We start from the raw sequence: 13,030 nt of genomic DNA on the forward strand, positions 1-13,030 counted from the left end.
AAATGGTGGTAGAGCTCAATGGTGATTTGAAGTTAGCTGTTATGCTGATCTTTGAAAGGAATGAAGCAATACTTGAATCCCGGTTAACTGCAAAGGCAAATAGAGAAGGAAACTTTTCACTTAGTGCTTTTCCTTCAACCCAACTATCATACCAGAATGAAGTTTGCCTCCCATCCTTGATTATTGATATTGTGCATTTTCCTTTTTCTTAATTAGGTTTTATCATACTATCGTGACATTAATCTAAAAGTTTGTCCTTCAGATCACTTTGTTAGATAGAAATGAAAGATTTCCTAGAATGGAAGAGTAGTTGTTTCATAATTTGATAAATCTATGCAATTAAAGAGGGAAGAGGATCAAATGCTTTGGCTGTCTTATTTTCAAATCCCACGAACTTCGATGCAGAACTTCTTTATGAAGAATCTGGATTGATTCATGATCTTAATCCTTTCTTCTCCAGACATACTTAATTAGATATTGTAATTTATTTGTTCATGAGACCCATCTACCACCAGTTTACCATGCAGATCTTGCTGCCTATAGCGGGCGCATATACTATGAATGCATGCAGGAAGCTTCGTCAACTGCTTCATCCTCTCCTCTTCTCACTCTTCTTGGCCATGGTGGTTTCCCCCAGCTGCAAACAAAAGAAAAAAAGAAAAGAAAAGAAAAGAAAAGGTGTTAAGAATGGGATGTTCTTCCCGTGACAACTCTAGCAGCTTGGCTTGAAGATTTTTGAGTCCACATTTTAGATAGTCAAGTCTGCAATCTAAACACTCAATGTTTAGAACGGGTAAAACACTCAACTCTCTCTCTCTCTCTCTTTCTCTCTCTCTCTCTCTCAATGTTTTGTGTATTATGGAGATGGTATTCCTCAGGCTATTGGATTGGATTGTAATAAAAACATCTCCTGGTTTTCTTTGCTACGGTTAATCTCCTTTTTCAGCTCAACTATATTATGGCGACGTATTTCTCAGAATCTGAGATTAGATTGTAGTAAAAGAATCTCCTGGTTTGCTTTTGCTTCTTCAGTTGATCTCCTCTCTTTAGCTCAAGTGGTTGCCTTGCTTGGTGCATTTGCTAACAGTGATGAGTCATCACGAATAAAAAAAAGGGAAAGAAAACAGAGTTGGTTTTGATGTCTAAGTTTTAAGAAATAAAGATCACCCTCTTCAGTATTATGCATTATAGGCTTGGTTGAATGCAGCAGGTTTCTGCTCATTCAACCATACTTCTTTCTGCACACAAAAGACTGCACATTCAATGCAAAGTGCTTGCTCAAAACTTTGTTGGCTTCCTCTAATCCTTGTTTTATAAAGTATTCATAAATGATGGACTGTAATCCCTCGACCTTGCTGTCAATGCAGCTTGACAGGACTGATCCATCAAGTCCTAGCATGATTTGGAGTATAGTTGATCAAGGGCATCCCTTTCATTATCCACAACCTAACCTAAATTTCTGAAAGGAGTAAACAGCACTAGAGAAATTCAGTAATAGGTAGTGAATTTCTGGTAACTGATAAGTAAATAAACAGCTGAATAATCCAAACTTGATTTAATGATCCAAAAAAGAATATATAGAACAAAGTAACAGAGTTGAAGACTGTATACAAGAACTAACAATTTTTGTTCCCCTTTTTACAAGACAACAATAGAAGTTTAAATGCCGTAAGGGATAACCCCTTGACTTTGCATGAGAATGAAGTGTATACTTCCTCTTCATGAATGTATGGGAAGTACATATGAAGCTAGAGAATACCTACATTCAAGAGACTGTCAGTCTTTAAGCATCTGAACTTCATCTCCTTAATTAGGGCTTTTAGAGCTCGAGACAGATGTTCCTTTCTGATGGAAAGAACTTGAAAACAGATGTTAAGAGCATCTGCAGCAAGCAAAGAGTAGCTCTTTCGCAGTCCATGTCACTTGGGCCAGATCTTGCAGCAAGTTAATCATCTCTTTATTCAAAGGAAAAATCTTTGGGAGACATTCTGTTAAGGAGTTCCGAACAAATAAATCATGAATAAAGACATGACACGCATGGAGTAGTACATCTAAATCAAGTAAAACAACGAAATGTTGGGAAATGATTATGAATAAGCTATTTTTAATAAGTAATTAGAGATTTCAAAACAAGCTGTTGAAAATTTATGAAAAGACATTCAATTGGACAACAAACATTCCAATAAGTCCTAAGACATAAGGTTCAAAAGATCATAATCTGTAGCAAATCCTCAACACATGAAAGAAAGTAAATTACTAGGATGCATTCCTCTCACCTTACAAACATTTAGTAGATAATCATGCAAGGGAACAAAATATGAGGTAACGTAACACTAATCCACCATCATATGATTGGTGCAGCTGTGACTAATGTTTATCAATGAAGTGGTTACATAGAAAAAATGTTGCATCGAATGGTGAATTAATTTTTTTTTTTTTTAAAATGAAAAGCATGTGATGAAATTCAATTCCCAAGTCGTAAGAAATTGAATATCAACACAACAAAATAAAAGGCAGTGTTCACACGTTGAGGCATATGATAAGGGATATACCAACAAGAGGATTGTTTATCAAACTGAAGTAAAATAAGTGGGTTCCTTCTCTCATAACATACATGGATTAATCCACTTCTGGAAGGGGATATAGCATGACTATCTTTATGAAAGCATGGGAGATAAATGGGAATTGCAGAAAGGAATTATCATGATAGGCAGTTGATTTCCAACACATTTGATGTCAGCCTATGCAAATGCTGAGGAAGTAATTTTACATATCTAAGAAAAAAATGGATAGTATCAGCAATTGCATAACAACTAAGTGTCAGCATGCAACCTATAAGTTTTTGTTCCTTTTATGAGTTTATAATGGATTGCTTACAATACGTTAAACAAGAGTCCATCTGTGCACTTCTTTTCAATGTCATATCTTACCTGTGACCCTTATGATCGCCATAGAAATGCACTTTTCCCCCATTTTTTCATCTTGCACCTTTGATTTCAACATTGTCTATGTCAGAGGGACATATTTACCATACAGACTTCATGATTGTGCTTTATCTGACCTTTTTTAAAAAGAAAAACTGATTTTAGCATTGGAAGTGCATGCAAAAATTAAAGAAAAAAAATTACAGGAATTCTCCCTCAACTTTAGCATAATTTCATTTACATTCATGTACTTTAAAAAGTGTCAAACTAATCTTTCTAGTTATCAATATGTTCTGATTTAGTCCAGCCATTTATTTTACTAATAAACGGTGTTAGACTTCTCTCTCAGTAGATGAAAATGTCCCTTGTTTATGGATAGACTTGAAGGAGGAAGAAGATGAAAAGAAAAAGTGGATGAGGAGGAAGGAGAGGAGGGGAGCCGATAAGAAATGGATTAGAGGAGGGCAAGAAGGAGAAGAGGGTGGGGAGGAAGAAGAGAGAAAAGAATGGGTTATCGACGGAAAGGGATGAAGGTGAAAAGGGCCATCGTGAAGGAGGATGGCTTATAGATAGTTTTGAGGAAGAAGAGGATGAGGAGGCGAAATGGATAAAGAGAAAGAGAAGGAGGTGGAGGGTGTCACCATGAAGGAGAAGAAATGAGTAAGGAGGAAGGGGAGGGGAAAGATTTTTTTCCGATGAAAAGGGACGGATATAAAGGAGGCCATCTAAAAAAATAGGGCTTATAGGTTAGTTTGGAGGAGAAAGAGGATGAGGATAAGAAAGAGAATGAGGAAGGGAAGGAGGAGAAATAGGCCATCAGCAAGAAATAGGGTTGAGGAGGACAAAGAGGAGAAGAGGATGGGGAGGAAGAAGATAGGGAAGGTAAGAAGAGACGGAGGTGAAGGAGGTCGCATGAAGGGAGATGGTTTATGGATGGCTTGAAGGAGGAGGATAAGGAGGAGAAATGAATGGAGAGGAAAAGAAGGAGATGGAGGAATGGGTGGAGGAAGGGGAGGAGAAAAGAGAAGAGAGAAAGAGGAGGAAGGGGAGGAGAAGAAATGGGTGAGAAGGGAAGAGAAATGAGTGGAGGAAAGAGGGAGAAAGAGGGGGACACCAGTGATAGAGGACAATCGGAGAGGAGGGAGGAGGGGGAGGGAGGAGATAATGATATGAGTATTTTTGTCATTTTAAAAAATTCTAAGAGATAGACAGTTGGACTATATTGGAACATATTGATAACTAGAAGGATCAATTTGATACTTTTTAAAGTATAGGAGGTGTAAGTAAAATTGGCTAAAGTTGAAGGGGTATTCCTATAATTTTTTCAAAATTAAACTTAGCATGCACATGCTAAACTTAGATGAAGATCTGCTATGGTGGGTGCTCTGAAGTGCTATAAAGTCAACCCAGTTGTCGGGGTCTACTTTGTTGAATATAAAGAAGGAAAAAGGTCAAAAAGAAAAAAGAAAAAAAGAAAGCTACAAAGATGGCGTTACCTGGATGTCTAACAAAATTAAGCAGTGATAGTGAAGCCAAGACCCTCTCTTCCAATGCTCTATCATAGTTCAAGCTCTCGAACAACCGAGGCGCAAGAATAGAGCATGCCAAAGGCTGAAGGCTATTAGCACCATGTAACGAGGAAAGTGAGCTGCTCATCCATGCAATTGTAACAAGGCAAGATCTGGCCAAACTTGGGATCCCATCAGCTATGCAATTTGATAGGGCAACCAAGAACCTCTTTTTACCACTAGTCAGCAAGACCATGGCCAACTTCCTTAGCCACTCTTCAGTCATTTTTTCCTCTTCATCCTGATGATTATTACTCAATCATGTCAGTACAAAAGATGTGTCCAGATGATATAAGCCCTTGAGTACACAGAAGAGTGTAACAATAAAATGTAATTATAGTAGGAAGCATAACTTAGGATAACAATGCATTCGAATATGTGTTTCCAAGTGGAAAAAAGAATCTGAACAGCTACCGATGCTCTCACAGGTAGACAGACCTAATTAATTGAAGTATCATGATTACATCTGAGTAAAGTAAATTTAAGGAACGCTAAATGCAAATGGTCATGTTGTTCTTATGTGTAAAATCGAAACCTTGGATGAACTAAGCATATCATTTATCTCATTCATGAAAGCAATAGATGACTATGGTTGGGAATTAATAAAGCATGATTAATATCTATAAACAAATTCAGTTAAGTGGTCAAGTTCACAAGTCATATAAAAAAGTTAAGCATATGTAGGAGTAATATACTGAAAATATCCCATGGGCATATTTAAATTATGCATTATTTTAATTTGAATTTGGAAGACAATATACAAATTATAGACAAGTGTGAGCAAATCTGAGCAAGCATATCTCTACTTTGTCTAAGCAAAAGGCTTAGTAAACAGTTCCATTCAAAAGCAGGCTGAAATTATCACATCTAACGAATGAGCTAAAAGAAATACAGTCTTATTAAACTGTTTATATTCTCCAAATTTTTATGTTTTCAGTTCACACAACATTGATGCATCAAGACAAATATTAATGAACCTGACCAATTTAATGTCGTTTCTTAACTGAGTAGCCAAGTCCTTACTTGTGGTAAAAAAATATTATGTGCTAAGGATGTTTCCATCCAAATACTATGTGAAAAGGAAATTACATCTCATGTCTATAAATTATTGTTTACAAGAAACCAGGTATTATCCACATCTAGTCATTCTCCATAACTCTTTTAATTTAAAAACATCGACTTACTTAACAAGAGTTTTCATGTAATGTGGGTTAGCATATTCTTTCTAATTCTGGTTCCTCTATTTAACTCACTACCATAGTTCCATGCTTTCTAGACCCTTCAGACAAAATTATTAGCAAGGAGCTCTCTGACTATTCGTACCCCGCTGGAATTTTTTCATCTTTTTGGAAGAAATAGTGTTAAATGACAAACCAGTTGATGACATTCCAAGTACATGAAGAATATGTAAGGCAAGACAAGAACGTATGTTGCATAACTCAAACCTACATACAGAAAAGATCAAGTACTGGGTTTTAAGTGCACATATTGTCCTACCAAATATGCCTTTTAGGACTATAAAATCTAATAGATGTCATTTGCTGAAAGCATATAGACATACCACTTTTGCATTTTCAACTGCAGGTATCTCTTTGCTTCTGAACGAATCTGAAGGGCCATCATCTAATCCTGCTCTCTTAAGTAACCAAGTCTCTGCAGTGGTCTCTCCCAAACATGAAAACCTGCCACCCAAAAGCAAAAGAGCTCTACTACACTGTTCTTGTACTTCCTTGTGATGTAAATTCCATTCCAAGGCTGCTACTATAGCATCAATTCCCTCTTCTCTATAGACACTGTACTGCAAAGGATCTCCCTGCAATATAACTGCCATATGGGGATCGTACATAGATATAAAGGTGACACCCTAAAACAATTGCACATTCTCTGATGAAAAGATTGGTTTCAAAATGGTACCAGAAGGTCAAGGAGTAATAAAATAGCTGCAGCCAGTGGACGCTGTTCAAGTGGAGCTTGTTGGAGATATACCAACAGGACATGCATTGTGTTCAAGCAACCATCATTTTTTAGCTCCTTCAGAAACCTGATTATCTGAGTTGTTCTGTTCAATGAAAAGATGTTTCAACTTAATTGAATTTTTCAGAAAAATGTGGAATTCAATAAATTTTCTCATACAAACTAAATATCCAGTTGCAACACCAATACTCACCATACATCTGAGCTGAAAATTTAGGAAAAGTAGACCATACACTTGCCAACACATTGTTTTCATTAATAATCTCTAATACATGATAATTTGTTAGGAAACCAACTTTGCTTCCCAGTCAATAATGACTGATCTCTAGTATGAATTGCAGAAATCTATATATCAATCCAGATCAATGGAGAACTAAAGGAGCACATTGATGCATCCAAAAGCATAAACGTTCCAAATTCGGTAGACAGAAAGAGGCTCACTTATGGCCTATTTTACATATTTATTTATGATGTTAATAGAACCCCTGGCTTGTTCGCCATTCATGGCACAGATCATGTTAAAGTATTTCAAACTATGTGGTGCCCAACAGAGAGATGAAATTGTCTTTAAGAGCCTTCACCGGGCTCAAATTCAAAGGAAATCTGTGGCTGGTTACAGCTAGACTAGTTAAGCTTTTAGGTACTATTTTTTTGTAGTAAGAGGACTCCACCTATTATTTCTATTGAGCCAAGGCAGTCTTTCTAAAACGGCTATAATCAACCAAATAATAGATGTATACAACTTACTAACAGAAGAAAAGTTGATGTTTCTTCTGGCCAGGTCTCATCCCCATTTCTCCTTTTCATGTCTTTCTTCTCCCCTCTGTCTTCCCCACCCACTTCTCCCATATTCTTCTCTTCTCTATAATAGAGATTTAATCAATCCAGGATAGAATTGTAGTTAACGGTTATACTCACGATGGACAAACTCAAGGAACTACTTTGCCTTGTTTTCCAGAAAGATAGGTAGTGTACCCCCTTCCACCACAGTTTCACCCGTAGAGCTCTGCTCGATCGCACCATCTTCGAATAAAGTATTTTCTACGGTAGCACCATGAATAGCGCATAGCAGAGCAGCGCCGGAAAAAATAGATGAAACGGAAGAGATCCGAGTGAATGGAAAGGAAAAAACAAAGGGCGATTATTCCTATGAAGTATCCAGTAACAAGAAGATTAAATCAGAAATATCGACAAATTCTTGCCTTGCGTGGTCTAAGGAATAGTCACGTTTCGTGTTCCAATTGAACACTTTCCATTATGAGTTCAATAGATCCTGTTTAGCAGAAAGACGGATATTCCTTGCTCCTCCTACTATTGGTGGGTTCTAATGCCACTCAGGACGGAGGATCCTTCTGATCTAATTGTATTAGTTTCTATAATTGATTTCTTCTGTGTAATACTAATTGATAGGGCCTCATTGATAAGTACTACAAGATCTCGTGCATTGGAACCCATGGTTATGGACCCGAATACGTAAACTATCAAGCTGATAATGATGAAACTCCTTTGCAATGACTAAGGAGCAGATGCTGATTGCTGCCCCAGTTGTGCCATGTCATGTCATGCTGAAACAAAGAAAAAGCTTAAAGTCAAATGGCTTGGTACCTAGAGGTATCAAGCCAGGCCCACCATGCCTATATTTTACTGGCTGGCAAGGGTTGATATCTTGTGATACACAGGGTAGCATGGCCACATGCACGCTCAGCATCACCACCCTGACAGCACAGCATTGCATGTCACCACTTAAACACTTGCACTCTTCCGATAATTAAATTTTGAGCAGAGCAACAGATCATCCCAGGTCAGAATATTGTTTCTTAAATGGCCACAGCGGTTTGGTCATTGACCTTTCTAGGCCATTAATATGGCACTCACTTAGACCATAAGAACTACTCCATGAATTGCTGTTTGGACATCTCTATTCACTTTCCTGTATTTTCCTCCTCTTTTTCTTCATGCGACTTCTTTCACTAAATGAATAATTAAACACACAAGCAAAGATTAACAAAAAGCAACAAATCTACTGCATGATTTACTCCTCTTCCCCAAAAGCTGTAAGGCATTAATATTTGGAAAAAATTTTGAATGAATATATCTTTAATTTTAAAAATAAACCAAAGTGTCATTGTTAAGTAACTTCATGAAACTGTTCAATCTGGAAGAAACATCAAGAAAAGCAGTAAGCATCATTCAATAAATATGCTGTGATGCATTTGTCGATTTGTTCTGTTGTCAAATACATTGACATGTAAGGAGCATATGTCACAGAAATGATGTAAATGAATTGTACCTGTTAAGACAGACCAGCTCACTCAGCAGAAAAAGGGCACTACCTTTTGACTTTAACTGGTTTCCTAGGAGGAGTTGAATAATAGATGCCTTTTTTATATTACCAGCCAAATAATCTCTGCATCTCCCATCTGCTTGAATACATGGGACTAAGAGTGAAGCACATCTCTTTCTGTCATGAGCATCTCCCATTTCTAGCCTTTTGATCAGCAGGTCCAACCCACCAAGGGCAACCATCTGTTTCGCATTCTCAACATTTCTGTCCACATCAAAACCCATAAGAAGCTGATCTAGAAAGTATAAAGCAGCTGATTTAGGGCTGCATCGCACAGTAAACAAAGTCTGCATCTGATCCCCATTATCCAAAACACGCATGACTAATGGTATCCAATCCAGCGATAGCATCTGTTTTGCCTTTGGTTTTAGTAGATAAAGCACTACTGCTGCCTTTAAAAAAAGATTAGTACTTCTCAACAGTCTGAGGAAAATTTCAAGCTGTGGATCTGCATTCAATACAACCTGTCTGGTTACCTCATTCCTTGAGACCAATTCCACTAAGAGGGAGATTGCAAGCTCTAATACCTTATCATCCTTAGATGTGAAAGTCACTTCTAGAAGTCCTTCAATCACGGAAGATGAGGACAGTGCAGTCTCCAGAATAGAGTCTCCATGTGAGTCCAACCAGGCTTTGGCAACCAAATGAACTGCAGCCTCACATTCACTGAGGCTATCTGAGTCAGAAATTAAAGTAATGGCTTGGCCAACATTTAGTGGGGTTGCATTGCTGACTGATTCTCTGGCAATTGCATCTGGATCTTTCCTGGAAACTTGTGCATGATGTATTGCCTCTTTATATGGTTCACTGCGACATGAAAATAACCGGAAAGAGTATGATTTGCGTGGTACTGGTGCTGCTCCAGGAGCTTGGTGTGCTTCTGCAGGGTCTGATTCCTTTTGGTGAGCCCCCATGTCACTCTGTCTACTCAGAAAACAAGTAAAACCTGAGAAATACTAAACTTCTTGCAATTTCAGAAGAAAAGTTATCTCCCTTATGATTTAAATGAAATCATTATTGTCTTCAACAAACTAGAGACATGATCAGGATATGGTAAGCCTACTATATACACAAGATAAATTCATAATGTCTTTGTACAATAGAAATATATTTTCAATTCATATAATATCAAAAGCTGTTAAACTGTACATGCTTGTTGAGTAAATAAACCACATCAGGACAATAAATATATGAGAGCACACTAACAATGTTGAGTTAATAATATTAAAGATGGGCACATGTGAAAGCACATGCTGTTCTATGGATAGGTAAGATCGAATTTATTATGCTTATTCTGCAATCATCATGGATTTGCTTCCCTTATAAGATGCAAATGTTTTTTAATAATTAAAAAGAAATATAAAATCTACCTCATAACATTTAGAGTGCATAAATCACACAAAAGGAGGTTGAGAGTATATGGTTTTTCACATGCCAACAGATATAATCCATTCACTGGTGTTATAATAATAGAGACAAGAACATGGAAATAGAAATTAACATGTTTGTGCTGAGAATGAACTAGAGAACTGATTGAGATGCTATGGGCATATGTATTGGAGACTCAAGGATGCCTAAGTAAGGAGATTGACAAAGATTTGTGGTTAAGGGAATAATTACATTAGTTGGAGATATGAGGTTACATGGATAGAAGTTGTGCAAATAAATCTAAAGCAAACTGGCAATGCTAAGAGCATAGCCCTCAATAGGGCTAAACTATGAAGAAAGAACTGCAAAACCAACTCCAAAGAGTCAGGATATAAGGCTCAGTATTTATGGCTTGGCAAACCCAAGTTCATAGAAATTTAAAGTAAATATAAAGAATATCGACGTTCTATGGTTAACAAACACCTATATATGATGATTTTAATTACCAAAACATGAACCAGAGAGCACAAAACCCAACAAAATACAGAAAAACGGATACTCTCTTCACATGCACATAAGCAGGGAGAAGGTATCAACAAGATTTATCAAGATTGGTATTTTTGTGCTCCCTAACAGGAGGAGTTCGGATATATACTTAAAATGAGTTTTATATGTGAAAGAATGTTTCAACTATCACATACAGGAATATTTTCTTTGAGATTCCCTGGGGCCAAGCAGCTTTGTCTAGGACAATTATATAACATATATGTAGGAAGCAATCAAGGACACAAGTTTGTCATTTTCATTAATGCTCACAGCTTATCTTATTCGATATGAGCTCAGGTAGATTCCACTTTAAGAGGCGTAAATCATAAAGAGTTTAACCATGTTTATGAAATTCTACTTGCAAAAAAGAAAAAGAAATAAACAAAAGTCAATCGGCTCACATGAACAGTGTTCTCGAGATTGCAGCTGCCTTCTTTAGAATCCAGCTCACGCTCCACAGCTAAATCCGTATCATTAATTAACAAACCATCACCAATATCCTCCGGTTCCAGTGACGCACCGAAAACTGCTCGATACCTTCAATGGTTTAGATCAAAACAAATAAAGCCGTATCAGAATCCACACGGACAAGCGTGGTAAAATTTCAAGCAAGCATAACATCAAGAAACATGAAGGCGAGTCTTACTTACAGGTTTCTATTGATTGAACACCGTGACAAGGACACTGATCTCTTCCCCCACGCCTCGAGATAGCTGGTCCTCAACGGCAGCGACACAGCAGGGACAGGCGGAGCCTTTCCGCCAACCTTGAGCCACTCCTTATAGTATAGAGCAAACTGAGCTGTGCCCCCATCCATCTGATCGATATAAGCCCTATTCAATCCCTTCATCCTCTGGTCCCTGTCCTCAACCTCCCACCCGGCGACGAGCTCCGCCTCCTTGCTGTACCACACCTTGAGATGCAGCAAATGCGGGAGAAAGAAATGGTCCCAGAGATCAGGTAAAAGATTCTTCCTTGCCAGGAATGGCGCATCGACGAACACCTGGAGGAGGTGCCTGGCCGAGACCCAGTCATTCCTCTCGATCTTGTACACCATTGCAAGGTAGAGCTGGGCGCAGGCGGAAAGGTGGGAGTTGGGCACCCCGCAGGTGTAGCCGCCACTCCTCGACTTGGGGGAGTTCAGGGAGGCCACAATACTCAACAGCCTGATGGAATTCCTTAAAGATCGGATCTTGGAGTCCCTGGTGGCACCATTAGGGCCCTCCTCGGCAAGCCGCTCGATGCTCTCGATCCCGAGCTCGAGGTTGGCGAGCACGGCGTGTGCGGCGCCTTTCCTCGCCGCGAGGCAGGCGTTGCACTTCTCCCGGAGACGCCGCCGGAACCCGCCGTCCTTCAGGAACCGGCCCGCGTAACCGGAGAGGATCAAGACGACGGCCCGGACGGCGGCCTCGTCAATGCCGGCCTCCTCCTCGTCATCGTTCAGGAGCAAGGATTGGGGAATGGAGTCACGGGAGTTGGAGCTGGTTCCGTGGGAATGGAAGCTGGAAGAGCCATTGGGGCGGAAGCGGCGGTTGGAGCACATGGAGGCGGTGGCGGGCGGTGGCGATGGGGTGGAGGCGGGGGGGAGGGGTTGGCGTGGTTTGCGGCGGGGTTTTGGGTGGCGGAAGCCGTCCTCGGCGAGGAGGTCGCGGAGAGAAGAAGGCATCGGAGGAGAAAGGCGGGGTTTGGATTGGAATGGGAGGGAGAGTAAAGATGGGAGTTTGGAGGCATTTGAGGGAAAAAAAGGGAAGGGAACCAAGAGAGGAGAGAAAGGGACAACGAAGAGCCGCTGTTTTAAGCGACAAGAGATGGTGAGCCTTCCTATGCCTTGCGCTTGGACCATCCATGTCCCTCTCCATATTCTCTCTATAGATTGGAAGACGGACATGGCTATAGCATGATGACGAACAGTGCAAGGACAAAGTTGAAAAATTTTCTTCTTTGGGAAACAAATTACACGTGGTGGTGGGCCCATCATGTCAGGGTGGAAAATTGTCTTCCCTAATGGAAGGGAGCACAAAGTCGAAAATTTTCTTCTTGGGCGAACAAATTACACGTGGCAGTGGGCCCATCAGCGTGGCGAATTGTCTTCCCTAATTGGAGGGTTTGGAGACGGGTGCTGAGATGTGCGTGAGCTAGCGACCTTGCGTTCGGTCTGTCAATTACATCAGAAGAAATGAAAAAAATAAAAAGATGACCGTTGGAGGTCTGTGGCGAAAAATTCCAAGTTTAATGAACAAGTTGTGCAAAAAGTGTGATTCCCCCAAGGCATTGCGTCTCACTTTAAATTATGGTAGTTTGACTCA

The 13,030-nt window shown here is 39.5% G+C and overlaps 1 protein-coding gene across 2 annotated transcripts; it reads right to left on the minus strand.

Annotated features, from left to right (window-relative positions):
• Positions 1-1,524: 1,524 nt before the first annotated feature.
• LOC105049222 (uncharacterized) lies at positions 1,525-12,714 on the minus strand. 2 transcript variants are annotated; one of them, XM_073260823.1, is made up of 7 exons: positions 11,375-12,714; positions 11,126-11,261; positions 8,757-9,730; positions 6,407-6,551; positions 6,054-6,305; positions 4,421-4,733; positions 1,525-1,988 (listed from the first exon to the last, which is right to left on the minus strand). In XM_073260823.1, the coding sequence occupies exons 1-7, from the start codon at positions 12,700-12,702 to the stop codon at positions 1,873-1,875; spliced, it is 3,264 nt and encodes a 1,087-aa protein (XP_073116924.1). In that variant the 5' UTR covers positions 12,703-12,714; the 3' UTR covers positions 1,525-1,872. The 2 variants fall into 2 exon arrangements, 1 of the variants encoding a protein (XP_073116924.1); XR_012142655.1 differs by lacking the exon at positions 1,525-1,988 and having other exon boundaries at positions 4,581-4,733; positions 6,054-6,316.
• Between the last annotated feature and the right edge of the window lie 316 nt (positions 12,715-13,030).

Source organism: Elaeis guineensis, chromosome 7, assembly GCF_000442705.2.
Source record: "Elaeis guineensis isolate ETL-2024a chromosome 7, EG11, whole genome shotgun sequence".
NCBI lineage: Eukaryota > Viridiplantae > Streptophyta > Magnoliopsida > Arecales > Arecaceae > Elaeis > Elaeis guineensis.

Excerpts from the sequence above, each read along its gene's own strand:
- LOC105049222 (XM_073260823.1), bottom strand. The coding sequence starts at position 12,702 with ATGATGGGCCCACCACCACGTGTAATTTGTTTCCCAAAGAAGAAAATT. Across the intron at positions 6,306-6,406 it reads TATTACTCCTTGACCTTCTG|GGAGATCCTTTGCAGTACAG; the intron begins GTACCATTTTGA and ends GTTATATTGCAG. Across the intron at positions 4,734-6,053 it reads CAGTTGAAAATGCAAAAGTG|GATGAAGAGGAAAAAATGAC; the intron begins GTATGTCTATAT and ends AATAATCATCAG.